The sequence below is a fragment of the Aureobasidium pullulans genome, assembly GCF_000721785.1.
Source record: "Aureobasidium pullulans EXF-150 unplaced genomic scaffold scaffold_6, whole genome shotgun sequence".
Lineage (NCBI taxonomy): Eukaryota > Fungi > Ascomycota > Dothideomycetes > Dothideales > Saccotheciaceae > Aureobasidium > Aureobasidium pullulans.
The window spans coordinates 711231-731165 of record NW_021941026.1 but is presented as its reverse complement, the minus strand read 5'-3'; the positions used below and the strand labels follow the sequence as shown (position 1 = coordinate 731165).

Below are 19935 nucleotides of genomic sequence, written 5' to 3'. Positions count from 1 at the left end.
CAGCTATAAGAATATATACAACAAAGAATCAAAACCACACCTATTCGACTCTGTCTCTAAGTCTCCTGACCAAAAGCAGCATAAGCAGGAGCAGTGGTTCCATCACAAGACTTTTGGACAAAGTACGGGCTCACAGTTGATGACCAATCAGCAGCAACCTTATTGCCCTGCGTGATCTGGAAATACAGACTTCCAGGTCCACCACCGACATTTCCATAGATCAAACGGATAGGATAGTATTTTCCAGCCGTAAGAGTAACAGTAGCGCTTTGCGTACCATTGGCCTGGTTATCCAAAAGCAGATAGTTGAATTCGTTGAATCCAGAGTAAGCCATATCGCCCAGCCAGAAGAAGGCGGCATCATCGCAAGTGGGGATGGAGAAGGTGTAGTCGCCGGAGGTGGGAGCGAAGAAGTAACCACGGTGGTTGAGGATCATCTTCTCGTGGTCGAAGGGGCGGGTGCTGGAGTAGATTGAAGAGGATTGGTGGTAAGTGTTCCATGCGAAGCCGCCGATGAAGTTGGTTACGCCGGTGTAGTTGGGTGTTACGGTCTTGTAGTTTTCGGCGTCCAGACCGTAGTTGGGGGAGTTGAAATCCCACTGGGTGCTGGCGAGGCCGGGGTAGTAGGCGAACTGGAGACCGGCGTTGTTACAGGAAGTATCAGGGAGAAGAGCGGTGGGAGTGGCAGTAGCGGTGGACAAGGTAGTGGACGAAGCAGACACAGCGGTCGATGAGGCCTTGGCGGTGCTGGAGACGACTGTGGATGACGCGGAAGAGCCACAAGCAGCGTAGGGAGCTCCGGGATTAGTTGTGTTGGAAAAGGCGAAACTGTAGCCTACGGTGTAGTGCGATTGCCCGTAGTAATAACCTTTGTTGGTGTTATAGGTTGAGTTCCACGCCATAGTATACAACGAACACGTTTGTCCTTGAGCCACACCGTCCTTATAGAGTAGGTAGGTGGTGAAGAACTGGCAAGTCTTGGGCTTACCCTCAGCAGGAGGGTGGGCCAAGTTGTAGACATTCTGAGCAGAACAGGCAGCAGCGCACAAGTTAGCATCGAAAGGTCCGGAGGTGAAAAACTTGGATTGCATGAAAGTGTCGTGGCCAGAGCAGTCCAGAGGAGCATTGATAGTAGCATCTCCGAGATCAATGGGTTGGTCGTAGCCAGGAGCAGGGTCGATCGTCTTGTTAACGTAGCCATTTGATCCAGCGATCACAACCTGGAACTTGTTGCGCCACTGTCCGGCATTGAGAGCATTTGACTTGAGGGTTGGTCCGCCCCACATGACGCATTTGATCTGGGTTACTGATGCTGGGTTGGAGCAGCTCGAATCGTTGGGGTCAACTATGAATCGTTAGCATGTTCCTAACACGGAAGAAAAGAGACAAACGCGTACCAGAAGGGTCACGCTCAAAGTAGAGGTTGAAGGAAAGACATCCATTGACCTTGTCGCATTTCTGCGAACAGAGCTGGGTGTCGTAAGTGCTCAGGAGCTGGTAACCCATGTATCTGCTCTCTTATCAGCACTAGGTCGAGATTTCATGCTGTAGCATGGCAGAAAACATACCCATAAGCGTTGTTAGAAGCCTGGAGGTTGGTGAAAGTGTTGACATAGCCAGCAGGAGTCGGTGCGGCAGAGGCAACACTAGAGTAGTATGCATCGGCCAAGAAGGCAGAAGCAGTATCCGGGCTCGAGTTGTGAGAGATGCCAGTAGGCTGAGGTACACAAGTAGAGGCGGCACGTTTTGCGAGAGCAGTACTGCTTGCAGCTGCAGCAACTTCCAGGGAAACAGATGCAGCTGCTTGCGTCTCTACGTATGAAACTATTGTGGCAGATGCTGTTGTAGAAGGAGCATCACCAGTGACGTAGACAACAGGGATCGAGGGAGTAGGCACAGGCTCTGCAGCCAGGATCATGTCCATGTCAAATGTTTGCGCATTGGCAAAGGCAACGCATGCCGCGAGAGCAGCAACGGCACGCATATTTAAGAGGTGGAGTGTTGTAGGATTTCGAGGTGTCGGAGAGGTGCTCGTTTGGAGGTAAAGACGGCTGTGTGAGGAAGAAGACAGTGGTCGTTATGAAGGATAAGATGATGATATGATTGAAAGCTAGGAGGAAGATCCATTGTGATATATATATTTGCTGCGATGGCTGGTATTAGATGCCACGGACCTACACCTGGATGCTTGAACAGCCATAGTCTTCGTAGAGAATTGGTCCAGCCTGACCACAGTTCTGTGGCGCTGTCAAGCAGTAAGGGCATAGTGTCTCAGATTGGAAGTGTGGAGATGCAGACCTCAGTCTCTTACAATGGCGCGATGAACCTTTCGTGGTTCGCCGTTGGGATGTTGTGACCGTAGAAGCGCCACAAGATGATGATCGTGATGGCATTCGTGCTCGCAACATTGCAGTGCTGCTGTGATTATGATAGTGTAACTGAGGGTCCTGTTAGATAGGCTGTCTCTGAGAACCGATACACCCCTTGGAGCTGTCTTGTGCTGTAGCTCAGCTCTTTACCAGCATCGTGACTTCCGCGTTGAGTGCCATTACGAAGCAGGTTGTCACAGACGTGTGGTTGGCGCGATATCGAGGAGGCTGGGTAGCGAGTGGCAGTGGAGTCAAAATTTGGCAGAGGCCAAAGCTTTCAGGGCCCAAGGACTCCTTCTCATCCGACACCTCCGAATTCACATCTTTCCCTACATGCAGCCCTACAAGCTCTAATCCAGGAACAGATGCGACTACAAACTCACACGTTTTAGGTGAGACATTCTCGCTGATGTCCTTGTGTAAACATACGTGCAAGTTCATGCGACGTGGCTGCCATATCAAAAGCCGTTGCTCTCGGCAGTTTCTCTTCGTCGTAGAAACCTTCCACCTCACAAAAACTCAGTATCGCGAAGAGAGATTATCCGCGTCCAAACACAGCGCCTAGACCTCATGGTATCGCGATACGACAAGCCCAGAATCGTGGAGAAAGTGGAAGATCCACCTCGTAAGGCTGTAATCGAGTTGATGTGTAGTAATCATTTACCTGTGCATCGCTAACGGACTACGCTTTCGACCATCTGACAAATGTGTATACCAAAGCACATCAGTTAATTCTATACTGTATGTCTATACCAGGTTTAATTTGTTCACCAGCCTCGCAACGTGTATACACAAGTTCAGTGTCTTAACTTGAGGCACGACATCCCGTTGTCGAGAACCGTCATGGTAGCAGTGTGAAGCCCAAAAGAGGCTTTTTAAATGTCTCGGATCACGGCCGACCAACTGCTTTCGAGCTATACCAAGTACAGAAGTCCTTGTAGGGCAGCATGATGGATGCATTGCCTTTCTCGAAGGCGCAGGGAGATGATAATTCCCAGAGCAGGCATAGCCGGCGACGTGTTCTAGATGCATTACTGTTTCAGTTGGCGCTGCTTGCCCCTGATCTTTTGACTACTTGGGAATGCGTTCAGGGCATCGCACTGATTCGGCACATAGATAGCCCGATATGGGAAGCTGATGTCAAGCGCATGAGGTTTTACTGTCCAGCGTTCTGACTCTCTCTGGCCGTGTGGTCAGTTTCACTATCCATCAAAATGCACAATGTTGTTCGAAATCCAGAGAGCGTCCGCTGAGAGCTCGAACCATTCGCACTCCCACCGAGCACTCGCTGAGTTCCCAAAATCATTGTGCCTTTTGATGGCCAGAGCTTGGAGAGCGCTCAGTGCTTGGAGTGATTAGCATATGTGCTTGATATCAAGTCCCTCGATATGTCGCTACACAGCCGCCATAGAACGTTGTGATGAAGACTTGTGTGTGGAATAACATGACAAAGAGAACAAGTCTGTTTTTTGAGACGAGGACTTCTAATTGCGCACCAAGAGTTGAAGTCAGGAAGATGTTTAGGGATCGACAAGATGTTCGGAGATTTCTTGATGCATGGAGATGCGGGATCTGCAACGCTTCTCCGTCCCGAAACCATGACAGCATCAGCAGCAAAATGGTTACACAGGTATCACCAGATTATCAAGTGGCATGAACAAGAAGAAAGAGGACTCTACAGTATGATGGATGCTAGAGTCAGATTTGCAGGGTATCATGCTCAGCTCAGGTGATGTGGTGCAGACAAGAGCAGACATGTCGAAGATCTGTTGATGACGATCACTCCGCATTCACATGCGACAACATGGATGCGTTCCTGCAGACATCGGCCCCATGTAAAAGTCCGAAGTAGATATATAGTCAAAGAAATGGACAGAAGTACTTGACCATCAGCCCTTGTCTTGTTCAAAGAAATCCTGTCAACTCACACTCCAGGCCCCATACTACACGCAACCACGAACAATCGCAAAATTACAGCAACCATGGCCGCCATCGCATCAACACTCACCAGCAACCCTTGGTTCTTCGAGCCTCTCCAGATCTTTGCGACCCTGGGTGCCGCCATAAACTTCGGTGGTTCAGTGCTGCAATCGCCTCTGATCATGCCCACCGTGACCGACCACGTCGTTGGCGTACCAATCTATTACACCGCCCAACAAACCGCCTACCTCCTCCACAACAGCGAGCACTTCTTCCCTCCTCTCAACGCCCTCTGCTCGCTCTCAAACCTCATCCTCACCAGCACTGCTTTCCTCCGCGCTCGCGATGGCAATCTCATCGCTGAAGCCAAGTTCCCCAAGCTCGCTGCTGCTTTTGGATTGAATGTTGCAACTACGGCTTGGGCATTGTTGATCCAGGTGCCGATGAACAAGAGGATGTCTAGATTGGCTGAGATCCTCAAGGAGGGTGTTGCCAATGGTACGGAGAAGGATAGCAGACAGAAGGCTGCGGAGAAGGAGTTCAGAGACTTGCAGTTGAGATGGCGCAAGCTGAACTATGGCCGTGCTGCCATCATGATTGCCAGTGCTGTCGCTGGTGCTCTTGCATTGGTCGCAAAGCCTTAGGAGAGCAAATGATGATGTCTTTAGGTTTTCTGTCGTCCTTGTTTTGGTGTGGGGAGCCGGGAGTTCTTCTCTGGAGATGGAAGACAAACGCATAAATATTAATGCAAAATCGCACAAAGTTTGACCTCTTCCTTGCTTGCCGAACCTCGCTGGTTTCTCTCTCTTTCATCACAACTCTTGGTCGTTTTGAGAGTGGTCCTTTGTGGTTTTAGACGAAGTAGTGTCTTGATCTTTGCGTCTCAGTTTCCGTAGCACCCTCGAGCACCAGAAAACATGAGCCTTCTTGCGTTTATCCCAGGCTGCGATCCAAGCAACATCAGACTCGAAGTCGTCGGTCATCTTCCGACAGTATTGGGCGTCGTCGAAGTCGTAGTCAGTGAAAGGGACAGCCTTGTTCTTGCTGACTTTCCTAGCTTTGACCAACTTTCGACGGGCTCGCTCTGAATGTAAAGACAGAGAGTCGTTACATGGATTCCACATCTTCGGAGTTGGTGGTGGTAACAATCTAGACGGGACGACTGCTTGAACTGTACTTGATGAAAGGTAGAGGAAGAGCTCTGCTGCTCTTGCGATCTTTTCTTGTTCACATGAATATCTTCTATCAGGTTTCATGCATCATGGAGCCAAGTACTACCACCGATGATCCATCGCCATGTCAAGGTCTTGTACAAGCACACATCGACGTAGCCGTGTCAAAGTTGGCAGATGGCATCTCGCACACTGCCACGTTCTACATCTTGCTTATGACAACCGAATAATGCGTGGTTTCCCTTGATGGCTCGACCACTAGATCTTCTGTAAGTGGTGCTGACCAACACGCGTCGAAGGTCTCTTCCTGGGTTCTGGGGAGACAGAGGGGCTTCGGAACTGATCACATGGACTATTTGTCAGATCGAGTACCACATCGTGCACTGTTACCCTGATTCAGCCCACTATGTGCTGACTGAAAAAAGAGCAACCATACTCAGTACAATGTACCTGGACCTCGGCATCATTATTATCCACCAGGAGAAAAGCATGTGCAATAGTGCGAATTCCAGAAGGTCGTTCGATTGAAGAATAGCATTAATCTCGGCGAGGAGGTATCATATAAAAAGGCTTATACCGCCCATTCGTTACTCGTAAGGTATCCACCACCGCCTTGTTTCCATATCCAAAAGCCCTCCACAAAAATAATCAAGAATCAAAGAGCAGCTATAACAGTCAGTCGGGTAGGACAATTAAGCGCTTTGGACGCAGGCTACCATTAACTTCTCGTAGTCGCCTCTTGTCTCGCCACGAATGCGATCGGCCAGGTCTCGCTGGAAGAAGTGTCTGTAGGCGCCACGGGCTTGTCCCATGCGGTGTTTGTCCCAGTGGATTCTCACGATTCTGTTGACCAGCAGGTCGTCCTTGGTGCCCATGCCTGACATGGCAGCTTCGAGTAGTTGAGCATCATGCTTGGCGCGGTCCTCAGCATTGAGTAGAATGTAGAGCAGAGCATCCTCCATATGGCCGCTGAAGTTCTTTTTCAAGACCTCGGCAAGTTCGCGGTGGTACTTCTGACGATATGCTTGGGAGATGGCACGGAGCTGGCCGTCACTACGCGAGGTCATGATGGCGCAGACAGCGACTTGGTCAGCTCCGATCTTGCTACCTTCAGTAGCCCGGTAAAGCTCGCTAACATCGGCCTCGATTTGCTGAGGGATGACGGGAGACGACTCTTCGTTGCGGCGTGCTGCTATGACCATGTCGAAGAGGCGCTCAGTTTTAAGCGATAGGTCGCCCTTGACGTCCGACTCCAAAGATCGCTTATAGACATGGTGGTAGTGGGCCTTTATCGCGTTCATGTCGGCATTGCTACGTCCCAGGAGAACGTCGTTGAGAATGGATTCCTTGGTACCCATACCCTTGATAGCTTTGTTTGCGTTCAGAACGTCTTGCTCGAGAGGACCACGTGCCAGTGCCATAAGGCCGTCGCGGAAGTAGCCCGATGTCTCGGACTCAATGTCTTTCAGAAGGTCGCGACGGTGGCGCTGGTTGAATGCCTGACGGACACCAGCAGCCTGGAGAGGATCGAGAGGTGCGAGTATAGCGATGAGAGCCTTCTCATCGGTTCCGAAACCCTTCATGGCTTTGCGCAAGTCATCGGCCTGTCTCGACATGTCCATAGGAGCTACTTGGCCTGGAACGTAGCCAGCGGAAGGTGGTGAAGGAGGGCCACTGCCGTACTGGGCCGGTGCACCATACTGTGGCTGGCCGTATTGACCGGGAGGAGGGCCTGGAGGAGCACCATACTGCCCTGGTGGGGGTCCAGGAGGAGGGGCACCAAAGGACTGAGAAGGATGGCCACCAAACGACTGCGATGGATGATGTCCCATGGGCGGGCCAGGGGGAGCACCGTATCCGCCATGCTGTTGTGGGTAAGGTGAGTGACCTGGAGGAGGACCGGGTGGTGCGCCATAGGGTTGTTGTTGTTGCGGGTATGGAGGTTGGCCTTGAGGAGGGTATTGTTGGCCGTAGCCTTGCTGGGGAGGATAGCCGCCGTAACTCATCTTGTATAATTCAGGGTTCTGATTGCAGCCGTAGGTGGTAAGATGTACGAAGCTGCTCTGGCAGCGGGCTTGCAGCTTCCTTTATGTCATTTGCGCCAATTGCCAAGGCGACCTTGTGCCGGAAGGATCGGACGACCCAAGACCAAGCCATGCTCACAGGGACGACTGCGGCGCTGCGCCGCATAGGAATGGTGGTTTATCCATTAAAAGCGATGAGCGGGTTCGCACGAGATGGCTTTATGGTTCACCTGTGTTGCCTCTAGAGAGCTCAAAGTGATCTGATTGGAGCGCGTCAGGCCCGCGCAATCGGTTCGTGAGCGTGGCGAGGCTGTGCTTTGTGGCTGAGCGCAGTGACCCTATGCAACCTCTTTCAGGCGATGACTCCATTCAGTGCACCCGAGAAGGACAACGATTGTGGCAAGGCAAGGTAAGAGTTGCAGAGTCACGATGTGTTGATATTCCCGAGATTGTGTTGTGAGAGGAATGGTCAGACCTAAGGCGGCACTCGTCAAATCCACACGATTGCCGAAGCTTCAATATCGTAGAATACTAGATCTGGCGAATCGGTGCCTAAGATTCTCTAAGAAATTAGAGCAGGAAAGGCGTACGATCCTTCTACAGGTATCTGTCGGGCTCAAATCCCAAGCGGTGCTTGTAAGACATGCTCTACACCGTGCAATATGATAGTGGTCTCTGCAGCTCTTCATGTGACAAACTTTGGCACATGGAAAGGAAAGCCACTCGGGTAGCGGGGTTAAACTTCCAATGTCTCTTTTTGTATAGCCCGAAGTTAAACCTCGGTTGAGGTGGGACAGGTCTGGAGAAACGATGCTGTGATCTGAAGCTTGACCGGGCTGTTGAAAAGAGCATAACACGCGACGAATGATTGACATTGTGGCATAATCGCGTTATTAGCAAAGGGCACGGCGCTCGGCATTTTAGGCGTGAACGAGGGCTCGGGATTGAGATGGTCAAAGATGCTGTGGGGTACTGCCGAGCTATCTAACGGCTGCTTGATGAGATGAGATGGACTTCTGTAACTGCCAGTAGTAGAAGCAGCAAGATGGCAGTGGGATTAGAGGTTGACGAGCAGCATCGAGTGTTGGGTCTGACGGGAGGATTACCACAGCATACGATGGACAGAATAGAAGGAAGGAGCGACCTTGAAGTGAGATGACGACTTGGCATGCTGGCAAGGTCCGAGCGCTGCGCCCGGCATTGCAGCGTATTTGATTAAAGCATTTGTTCGTTTCGTCTTTCGTCTCGTCTTGTGCTCGCTGTCATCTCCTAGGAATAACACGACCGTCTATCCTTCCGGACCGCTCTAGGATCGCACGATCGAGGGATCTATCGCATCGGTCACTAATAGAGTTCTAGCTTGCAGGCGCAAGTGCGGGTCAGCGAGTTGCATCTCAGTCGCAAACAGACAGCTCGTGTCCCGGCTCCGTTCAGCATCGGCAGACTCGATGGACTAAGGACCCGTAATCTCGCTGATTGAATGAGGCATCATGTCGTATAACCGCCCGAGCCGACGCCAGTCGCATGGTCAACAAGCGCAGCAGTATGCTCCGACCAACGGTACACCCGACGCCCAGCAAGCTCTCCAATCCTCGTGGTCCACGCCCGAGCTGACAGGCTACGGCTCCTATCCCACTCCCGGCGGCCCCGTTCAGCAGCCCTCCTACGCCGACTATGTCCATCCGTCGCAGTCTTACTATCCTCCGCCCGACCAGCCTCAGCAACCGCAGACTCATGCCGAGTACAACCCCCAGGCTTACGCAAATGTTGGCTACAATCCCGCCGCTTACCCTCCACAACCACCGCCTCAATCGCCGCGCGCTCCTTACTCCTACGCTCCCTCTGCCGCCTCTCCTCCGCACTCGGCCAGTTACCACCAGACTCAACACCATTTCGCACAGCCCATTCCTATGCCTGAACCGGGCCAACCCTACACGTACCCTTCTTACTCGCAGGACAGCTCTTCCTATTACCCTCCTCCACCTCCGCCATCGCATATCTGGTCTCCTTCGAATGGCTCACAAAACGTCCCGTACGGGAATATTCCCTACGCCCCGAGTACCTTGACACCGGACGAGTTGAATCTTCCGTCGCCCCCTGTGCATCCTGGGTATCACTCCTATAACTCTGCTGTTTCGCCTCAATTCTCGCTCAACAACCTGCCGTCTCCGTCCGGTCCTCCACCTCCTCCTCCAGCTCACGGTCAAGGCCCCCAAAGAAGCGGTACATTGCGGCATCCGCAGAACCGACCACTTCCGGGTCCGCCAGAACCGGACGTCGAACGTGACTACTTTCACCAACCTGTATCACTCCCATATCGTGATTCTTATGCAACCGAGCAGGAGGCACAGGAAGACCTCTTCAACCAAGTTGAAAGTGCTGTGCTCAATGCTGGTGCTGCTTCAAGTGCTCGTCGCCAGAGCCCTCGCGTGCAATCGGCATCATCAGACCGTCCGCAGCCACTCTTCTCCCCAAGAAGCAGTGCTACTCCCACGACGCAGCCTTCTCGTGACAGTATGACCATTGCAAACATCATCAATGAGTACAGCGATGAAAGTGATGTTGAGGCCTTGGCCGGTTTGGAGGCGATGCGTATGGCCGAAGCCCAGGAAGCTGACGCGAACAGCAGAGGTAGTGCTCTCTTTGGTTACTATGGCTCCTCATTGGCGAACCTGAATGAGACCGATGATACTGAGGTCCCCATGGATATGAGTACGCTCAGCGGAGGCTATGATGCCCATATGTCCTACGGAGGCGATCCGAACACTCTGGCTGCAGGTCCCGACGCGAATGGATCCAATTCATTGTCAGCATCAAACTCAATGCGCCGATCTGTCGGTTCCAGTAACCAGGAGAGCATGTATGAGCACGGTATGAACCTCCAGTCCCGTGCACCACCAGTAGCCCGCGTGGATGCCGGGGGTACTGGAGGACTGACGGATCCTGATGCTCTCAATCGGAGACAGAGCTTTGACGAAGGCGATGAATACAGCCTCACGGATGACATTGCACAACCTGGCGAGCCTCCGGACATGTTTTTCCATCCCGGTCACTCTTCTCAAAGTCACGATAGGCCTCTTCCACCCCCTCCAATCGTTTCCGAAAATGCAGTCCCACGTCTAAACACAAGTTTGCTCCACCAACGCTCGAATTCGCTCTCTCAACCGCAGTACCGTATGACGCCCGATAATTACACGCCATCCACACTGGACTCTGGCGCTGGTACGTTTCCACGGTCTGCATCGCTTCTCAACCATAGTCAAACACCACAAGTACACCAGCCAGCGAGGTCCAAGACGGATGCTGAGGAACGAAGACTCAAGCAAGGATACCGAGGTTCTATTTACAATACTTTCGATTCGACACCTGCCGCAAGCACTGTCGCTCTTGATCTGCCTAGTCTGCCTACCAAGCGCTTCAATCCTGCTAAGCTTGGTGGATCCGACTTCAAAAAGTGCGAAGAACCTTGGGCATTGAGTTCGATTCTCCAGTGGTTATTCCTCGTCGCGGATCCTGAAAAGATGACCGAGTTGAAGGAATCTATGGTCAAGGAAGCTCTTGTTGCTCTCTTCACCAACAAGGTTCCTACCATGAATATTGCTGATGCTGAGGTTTTGAGTAATCGTGTCGTCGAGAACATGTATGCGGCAAAGACATTGATTGTCGTTGAAGAGTGGGTCAGACTCAACCCAGGACACATGAGTGGTGTCATTTTCCAGTTGACGCTCAACGGATGCTACTCGCATACTGTCCACAACCATATCTTCCCAGGTCGTTGCTATGCTCACCATTGCCAACGCACTCTGAAGAAGGTCAATCTACAGGCCGTCTCAACTCGGGCTTCTGAGGACTGGGCAACTTTCTACAAGCTCAAGAAAGAGGACGTTGAAGGCCACGACAAAAAGGAGATTGAGTTGCAAAACAATTTACACGAAATCGTACAGACCGAAGAGGGTTTTATGGAGAACCTCGACGTCATGATTCGTCTTTACCGCGATCCTTTGGCTACCGCAAACCCATCTATCATCAGCCCCAACCGCCAGGAGAGATTTTTGCGCGACGTCTTTGGTAAATTGGATCTGGTCAAGAAAGCGAACGTCGAGCATCTCTTGCCACAACTCAAATACAGACAGCAAGAACAAGGACCATGGGTCAAAGGCTTCAGCGACATCTTCAGGCAATGGATCCGCAAGGCCAAGACCGCGTATATCGAATATGCTACCGGATTTCCTAGCGCTAACTCTTTGATGCGACAAGAGCTGGAGAAAAACATCAGCTTCCGTAATTTTGTGGAAGTAGCAAGAGTCAATAAGCTGTCCAACAAGCTCGGATGGGACAACTATCTTAAGGCTCCTATCACAAGGTTACAGCGTTACAGCTTGCTTTTACAAACGGTTCACAAGAATATGCTGCAGGATTGCGAGGAAAGAACAAATCTGGCTACTGCAATAGAGGAGATCCGGGCTGTGACTCTGGAGTGCGATTCACGTGTTGCCGACCAGCAAAGAAAGGTCGATCTCTCTGATCTAAGTCAAAAGCTCATGCTGAGACCTGGAATGGCATCCGAGGTTGAGCTCAACTTGACGTCCATTGGACGAGAGTTGATTTACCAAGGAGACCTTCAGAGAATGGGTACCAGCAGATTCACGTGGCTAGAATGTCATGCTCTTCTGTTTGATCACTATCTCGTCCTCGCAAAGGCTATCTCAGTGTTGCAAAAAGGTGCTCCAAACAAAGTGGAAAAGTACGACGTCTCGAGATTGCCGATTCCAATGGACTTGCTAGTTTTGGAGAACATAAACGAGGATGCAGTGGTCCGATCTTCATACGTCAAAGGCATCACATCCGTCACTCCTCTGCAGGCAAGGCCACCGCCGTCGAGTCCGGATTTGAACAAGATGGCTCGCATCACGACAGCCCAATCGGCTCATCCCACTCTGGCCTCCGTCAACACGGGCTCGTCAATGACAAGTCTGAACAGCGTCGCTTCTGCGCCCTCCAAGATGTCCAGCACCACTGTTCTTGATGGCAACAAAGATTCGGAAAAGATTATGTATCCATTCCGCATCAAGCACTTGGGTAGCAAAGAGCCATACACTCTCTTCGCAGCCACAGCTGGTAGCAGAAGTGACTGGTACAACAAAATTATCGAGGCTAAGACCAAACACGCTGCTGCCCTCTTTGCCCAAAATGCGGAGCCCTTCCGGCTCAGGGTCATTGCCGATTCTGCCTTCTACTACGACTCGAACGCGAATCCCAAAGACCATCTTGGGGTCAGTATGGGCGGAAAACCGGTCATCATCAAAGGCACGCCCCTCGATCGTGCTGTCAAGGAAGTCGAGCACAGATTTCAAGCCACAGGTCGTCCAGCTCCAATCTGTAGAGCGCGAGTCAACTGTGCTACCAGCTTTACAACCTCTTATCCTGGCACGAAACACATGGTTGCAGTCGGTACTGACTTTGGTGTCTACTGCTGCGAGATGGACAACCCCAGAGGCTGGTTCCGCGTAAGTCACATCCTTTTCATGACCCCAAGACATCGTACTGACTATACAATAGGCAATTGCAGGCACGAAAGTCACACAGGTCGCAGTGCTTGAGGAATTTAACTTGTTCTTGCTCCTTGCTGACAAGATACTCTACGCGCATCATCTCGACGTAGTCTGTCAGCCTCTTGCCACCAGTGCTGCCGAGACATCATCTTCGCGCAAGGCACCGCAAAAACTCTCAGGCAGCAGAGATGTAGGCTTCTTTGCTGTCGGTCGTATGAAGGATCGTACGCTGGTGTTTTACAAGAAAAGAGACGGTATCTCATCGACATTCAAAGTGTTGGAGCCCATTTACCAGAAGTCAACTGAGAAGAAACGCGGCATATTTAAGCGCGGAAATACTGAGTTCTTCCGTGACTACGACGACTTCTACATCGGCACTGAATGTCACGGCATGAACCTCTTCCACAGCAGTCTTGCCATCAGCTCAGACAAGGGCTTTGAGGTACTAACATTGGACAAGAAACAGCCATGGAGCGTACCAGACTGGAAGGCGCCGGAAGTTAGTAACATCCTGCGACACGTCGAGAAGCAAGAGACCTTGGGCATGCTCCGACTCAACGATCAAGAGTTCTTGCTCTGCTACAACCTCTGCGCGGTCTACGTGAACAAGCATGGCGAAATCAGTCGTTCAGTCGTCATGAACTTTGTCGCCAACGCGAAGAGCGCTGCCTTGTACGGTCCCTACTTGGTTCTGTTCGACAATGAATTTGTCGAAGTGCGCAATGCGCAAAATGGTCGCCTGAAACAAATCATTGCTGGAAAAGACATCAAATGTCTTGATGATGGCGGTGGTGGCACATTGAGCGGCGGCAGTACTAACACTGGCGTCGTCAATGGTGTACCTGTCGGCTACGGTGCTGCTAGCCGTACCATCAAGATCGTCATGCAGCATCCCGCACTCGAGAAGACGCAGATTATCGTCGAAATGGTGTTGAACAACGAGCAGAAGGAGTAAAGCAGGACATCTCTCTTCTGCTCCTGGCTTTCCTTTATTTCATCGCTCCTGCCTCAGGTTACCCGAGTTGACCTAGTTCTTCTTTTTCTGTCATTGGCTGGTCGGGTTTCCATTTTGTTTACTTTCAAGATACCATTCATGTATTGGGTGCATATAAAGCGGAGCATGGTGTTTTTTTTTTCTAGTCCGAGGCAACCACTTGGGTATCTGCCTTTTCTCAATTGACATGGCTACACAGCTTTGGTGTTTCCCGTCTCTTTATAATCAATCAATCTGAATCTTTGCCGTAGACGGTCGTGATGATGATCAGAACAAGGCAAACTATATCCCCACATTAGGCCGCATGGCTGCATCAGAGGAACGTGCTGCTGGTGTGTCTGTTTGTCAATCGCGAACGCGACCGGGAGTTTGCTCCAGGGTCCGACACTCAAAAAAATGTTGATGAGACGCATGAGCCCACACGAAACCTACGACTGTCGCTGAGCACGCGGTTGAGAAGGCTGAGTGGGAACTTGAGCTCGTACTTGTTTGACCCCGGTACCTGACTTGGTTGAAACAAGGAGGATCGTCACATATCATGATGCCCCTCATGGCTCCCCGTGCGCAGGCTTCGTCAGAGGAGGATCGATTATCGTAAGCCCTCCTCGTACCTCTTCATGTCTGTCGCTCCTTTCAACTCAATTCTTGCATACACTGTACATAACGTCTCTTTCTCGTCACTCTCTACCGTGTGCTCTCATCAGCTATGATTTGAATAGGCCGCTCTCGCCGCTTGCCACGCTATCTTGTATTTTCTACCTATTCACGCCTATCGCATACCTATTCAACCCTTCCGATTGCCAACATCGTAACACACCATGACGACCCAGCGTCGTCTATCGCCTCTCTTCTTCGCTCTCTTCTTGATCTTTTTCTTCTTCATCATCTTCCACACAACCCATCTCACTACATCATTACGACATGTACCACAGGTGATGGGACTGAACGGAGATGAGGAGATAGACCCCGAAAATGTTCTCCCGGACCTGCGGGAATCGAAGAACATGCACACGTTCGCAAACCCAAACCCAGCCTTCGTACCCGGTACACCGAAAGATCCCAATGCAGAGTATACAAAGACTCTGGTGATAGGGCGCAAGAAAGAGGAGAACACACTTTGGGTCGATACAGAGTTGGAGGACATGCTGGCTCCCAAGGGACCTCTACGGACAGCAATCTACGTGGTAGACGACAAAGACGCGGAACTGCACCCTCCGAAAAACAAGGGACACGAGGCAATGGTGTATCTCACATATATCATTGACAACTACGACAATCTTTCCGATGTCAGCATCTTCATGCACGCACATCGCTACGCCTGGCACAACAACGACATTATGGATCTGGACTCTGCGCAAATGGTCCGTAATCTGAATCCCAATCATGTCATCCGACACGGTTATGTCAACCTTCGCTGTCACTGGTCTCCTGGCTGTCCTGCAGAAGTCAGTGGTATTCATCCTGGAGCGCTAGTCGCCAATGCACAGAGACAGGAGGAAATGATTATTGCAGAAGCTTGGAGTGAGATCTTTCCTCTAGACCCTATTCCGCCAACATTGTCGCAGCCTTGTTGTGCGCAATTTGCGATCAGTAGGGAACGGATACAGGCTTTGCCTCTGTCCAAGTATATCTACTACCGGGACTGGCTACTGAAAACATCTCTTTCGGACAGTTTGTCAGGTAGAGTGTTTGAGCAAATCTGGGTTGTCATCTTTGGCGGCGTCGCGGTAGATTGCCCTGCGATGCACCTCTGTTACTGCGACGGTTATGGTTATTGTTTCGGTGGCGCCGACAAATATGCTGAGTTCGACGACCTACGTTATGTTCTCAGAGATCGCGAAGATGAGATGAGAACAATTCGCAAGAATGAAGCTCTGATCGAGGAGGCCGAGTCTGGAGGGCGAGTGCCAGAAGAGACGGACAATTTGGTAATACCGGAGCCAGGGCGCAAAGAATGGATCCACGATCAGATCGATATACTGCGCATGGATCTCACCATCCGGCGACGCGAGGCTAAGGTAAGAGGGCAAGATGCTCGAAACCGAGCTGCAGAGGCAGGTCGAGAGTGGAAAGAGGGAGATGGATTCTAGACATTTATGAATGGGCTCAGGAGCCTTATACGATTGGGATAGAGGTATGGCATTGCAGGAGACATTCACGGCGTTGGTAGTAGTTTGTTTACTGTACATATTGAGGGTACAACGTACATGAGCAGAGTCCTGTTGGACATGTATACACAAGTAAAACTCCTCCCGAGTAGGATGGCTTCGGACACCGAGGCTCCAGTGTTGCAATGTCAAAAGGAGAAGTCGGCCGAGCAAGGCATGATTGCATCTCTTGCGCGGCTCTTGGGGGCTTGGAGAACCCTCGGCTGCACACGGCCAGCCACTGTGGAGAAAGCTAAGGTTCGAACGGGCTTGCGAGCCGACAGGGTCCGGCCGGTCATTTTCCGAATGAGGATGCTGACAGCGGAGCTGTTGGGTTGCAGCGATCAACGCAGCCGAGCTGCTGTGATGCATGTAGAGCAAGACAAGGCTCGAATATGAAGTCGAGAGTCGGAGTGCCATTCAGATGGATCTGATGATAGAGCCAGATGGCGGGGTTAAGTGCTTGTCTCTCGTATGTTTGACGAAGGGCGATTCAGGTGACGCAGCCAAGACGCGGGATGCCTCGGTTCCTTGTGAATGGGAGTCGACAATTTAATAAACGACAGCATCGAAACCTCGGGTCATTGGTTGCCAGATCGTACTCGTACTGGCGAGTAAGCAACAGATAGATCGCACTTGCTTCTCCTTCTCGTCTGCTTCCATCATTTCTCAAGCCGGTCGTTGTTCGATTCGGAGGATTTATTGTATTGTATGTGCTTACCATGCCGACTCATGTTCGGAGTCGCCGAAGGGGCCAGCGCCGCTCTTTCAATCTGCTCAGTCCAGATGACCAGAAGCTGACAAGCTGCATGTAGATTGATCAAGACCACCTTTCTCCGTAATACCGCGACTTCACTCCTCACAACCTTTTTCTCCTAAGCCGGACCATCACATACGCCATGTCTCGACCTGTCGCTCTCGCAAGGGCAAGTGAGATTAGAACACCCCCTCCGCCTGGCGCACCTTACAGTGTTGCTCTCGACGGAAGTGAAGAGGAAGGACGTAGCAAGGTTTACAGACACTGGAGATTCAAGGACGGTCTGCTGGAATCTTTGGACCCCCAAGTATGTCCCTGTGTGCATGTCGTCGAGGGATGCGTGCTTACAGGAACAACCAGATCACATCCGCCCATGACTTCTTCGAAAAGACTGGTAAGTCGCTTGCAACTTGGATGCTACCTCTACAACAACTGACCCAATACTTCAGCCAACCGCATCCCCAACTCGAGATGTCTCGGATACCGCCCCTACGATTCTACCACCAAGACCTTCGGCCCCTACGTGTGGGAGACATATGGCCAGGTCCAGGAGAGAAGAAAGAACTTTGGTATCGGCATGGTCCATCTTCACCACCAATATGGCATCACTGGTAGACAACACGGTGTCGGGCTCTGGTGCCAGAACCGTCCCGAGTGGCAGATTGTTGGTGAGTCGACGCTTTCTTGAAGCTTCACGCACCAGACCCCGCTGACTTTTGCAAGACTTGGGATGCATGTCGCAGTCTCTCTACACCGTCTCTCTTTACGACACTCTCGGCCCCGACACGACCGAGTACATCATCAACCACTCTTCGCTAGCCGCTGTCGCAACCTCCCTGAGCCATATTCCTACTCTGCTCAAGCTCGCTCCCCGCTGCCCTACCTTGAAGATCATCGTGTCGCTCGACCCTCTCAGCTCGGGCACCGAACTACCAGGAAACTCAAAGGCAGATCTGCTCAATGCTCTGGCTTCCGAAGCCGGTATTCAGGTCATCTACATCCGCGATGTCGAGGCTCTGGGTGAAGCCAGTCCCCGCCCCTACAACGTTCCTCAACCCGAAGACATTGTCACCATCAACTACACTTCTGGTACAACCGGTCCCCCCAAGGGTGTCGTCCTGACCCAGAAGAACGCCGTTGCAGCAGCTTCGGCTTCCATGACCTTGGTCGACATGCGTGAAAACGAAGTCATGTGCTCTTACTTGCCCCTGGCCCATATCTACGAGCGTGTGACCGAAGGCTCTGCTCTCTGGGCTGGCGGTGCTATTGGCTACTTCCACGGCAACATTCTGGAGCTCGTCGATGATTTCAAGCTTCTCCGTCCGACCAGCTTAATCAGTGTACCGCGTCTGTACAACCGCTTCGGCGGTGCCATCAAGACCGCTACTCTGGAAGCATCTGGTGTCAGAGGAGCTCTTTCAAGACATGTTGTATCAACCAAGTTGGCAACTCTCAGCAGTCCCGATCCTAAGCAGGCAACCAACAAACACGCCTTTTACGACCGTATCTGGGGCAGAAAGGTTACAGCTCAACTTGGTTTGGACCGTGTGAGAGCCATGGTTTCGGGATCTGCTCCCATTGATCCGTCACTACAGCAGTTCATGCGTGTGGTCTTCGGAAACAGTTTCCTCCAAGGCTATGGTTTGACCGAAACTTACGCCATTGCTTGCGCTCAAGTTGAGGGTGATATGACAGCGGGTAACTGTGGTGCAGTCATGCCTACAAGTGAGCTGTGTTTGATGGACGTGCCAGACATGGAGTACTTTGCATCCGACAAACCTTTCCCTCGCGGTGAATTGTTGGTTCGCGGACCGACTGTGTTCAGAGAATACCTCAAGAACCCCGAAGAGACGGAAAAGTCGCTCCTGCCCGACGGTTGGTTCCGCACCGGAGATATCTGCTCAGTCGACGAGTTGGGCCGCTTCAAGATCATCGATCGCAGAAAGAACGTCCTCAAGCTAGCACAGGGCGAGTATATCTCACCAGAGCGCATTGAAAACGTTTACCTTGGTAACACCACTTGGTTCTCGCAAGCCTATGTGCACGGAGACAGCGACAGAGCATTCTTGGTTGCCATATTTGGTATTCAAGCTGACACATTTGCTGGTTTCGCAAGCAAAGTGCTTGGTAAACAGTTGGGCGCAACCGACATCAAGGCTTTGGAGGCGGCAGCACAGGACGTCAAGGTCCGCCATGCCGTGCTCAAGGAGCTTGACAAGATTGGCAAAAAGAACAAGTTCAACAGATACGAGATGGTACGCAACGTACGATTGATGGTGGAGCCTTTCACCGTCGACAACGAGCTCCTCACACCTACGTAAGTTCTTCTCATCAAAGCCGAATGAAAGTTTGGTAGCTAACAAGCACACAGCCTCAAGTTGAAGAGACCTCAGACGGCAAAGAAATACCGCGCACTCCTCGATGAGATGTACACTGAGGCCGAAGCACAAAGCAGTGCTAGAGCCAAGTTGTAGAAGAATATACTACAATCTAGATAGGGATGGCTCAGTACTCAACACATACATGCAGTGTGCAGAAGAGCTCATGGTCAGCTTTCGAATAACATTAACGATTTCACAACAATGTCGCATCGCATCCTGTATTGACCAACCTTAAGCTGATTCTCGTGGACTGAATATACCTCCCCAATATGCTAAACTTTGTCACATCAACTCTCTCGCGGCGGTATCGCGCAGTATGCACTCATCAAAATATTCGATGGGTACAATCAGGACATTGCTAAACACAGAGAGCGAATGGGTATCGATAATTCCCTCGTTGGTATTGTTGGTATCAAAAATGATCGGAATTGTGGAGGGTCTTTTCGTGCATAAAAGGTTATGTAAGCACAAGGTCCCGAGCTTATTGGAGCGCGTCACTTTGGAAGGAGCTATTGTCATCGCCCTGTTCATTCAATTCCTTCACATCAACCCATTCAATCGCGTCTTTTGACATTTATCTCATCACCAGAATTGCTCAGTATCCATTGATCCGAACGAA

At 51.3% G+C, this 19935-nt stretch overlaps 6 protein-coding genes across 6 annotated transcripts; 4 read left to right on the top strand and 2 right to left on the bottom strand.

Annotated features, from left to right (window-relative positions):
• Window positions 1–56: 56 nt before the first annotated feature.
• Window positions 57–1984, bottom strand: M438DRAFT_270775 (uncharacterized protein; the record flags this gene model as incomplete). The annotated part of the gene is made up of 3 exons (XM_029900420.1): window positions 57–1345; window positions 1398–1510; window positions 1569–1984. 3 exons carry the CDS (start codon window positions 1982–1984, stop codon window positions 57–59), a joined length of 1818 nt encoding a protein of 605 aa, XP_029762162.1.
• Window positions 1985–4107: 2123 nt separating this feature from the next.
• M438DRAFT_344390 (uncharacterized protein) lies at window positions 4108–5407 on the top strand. Its single transcript, XM_029905218.1, has one exon. It carries the CDS (start codon window positions 4352–4354, stop codon window positions 4931–4933), a length of 582 nt encoding a protein of 193 aa, XP_029762161.1. The 5' UTR covers window positions 4108–4351; the 3' UTR covers window positions 4934–5407.
• Window positions 5408–5953: 546 nt separating this feature from the next.
• M438DRAFT_344389 (Annexin) lies at window positions 5954–7746 on the bottom strand. The gene has a single exon (XM_029905217.1). It carries the CDS (start codon window positions 7465–7467, stop codon window positions 6154–6156), a length of 1314 nt encoding a protein of 437 aa, XP_029762160.1. The 5' UTR covers window positions 7468–7746; the 3' UTR covers window positions 5954–6153.
• A 2255-nt stretch (window positions 7747–10001) lies between these two features.
• M438DRAFT_373485 (uncharacterized protein) lies at window positions 10002–13992 on the top strand (the record flags this gene model as incomplete). The annotated part of the gene is made up of 2 exons (XM_029908425.1): window positions 10002–12992; window positions 13045–13992. 2 exons carry the CDS (start codon window positions 10002–10004, stop codon window positions 13990–13992), a joined length of 3939 nt encoding a protein of 1312 aa, XP_029762159.1.
• A 1043-nt stretch (window positions 13993–15035) lies between these two features.
• On the top strand, window positions 15036–16121 carry M438DRAFT_271026 (uncharacterized protein; the record flags this gene model as incomplete). Its single annotated transcript, XM_029900448.1, has 1 exon — window positions 15036–16121. One exon carries the CDS (start codon window positions 15036–15038, stop codon window positions 16119–16121), a length of 1086 nt encoding a protein of 361 aa, XP_029762158.1.
• Window positions 16122–16634: 513 nt separating this feature from the next.
• On the top strand, window positions 16635–19518 carry M438DRAFT_344386 (acetyl-CoA synthetase-like protein). The gene is made up of 6 exons (XM_029905216.1): window positions 16635–16887; window positions 16994–17242; window positions 17296–17329; window positions 17385–17603; window positions 17659–19252; window positions 19307–19518. Exons 2-6 carry the CDS (start codon window positions 17078–17080, stop codon window positions 19407–19409), a joined length of 2115 nt encoding a protein of 704 aa, XP_029762157.1. The 5' UTR covers window positions 16635–16887; window positions 16994–17077; the 3' UTR covers window positions 19410–19518.
• Window positions 19519–19935: the final 417 nt, after the last annotated feature.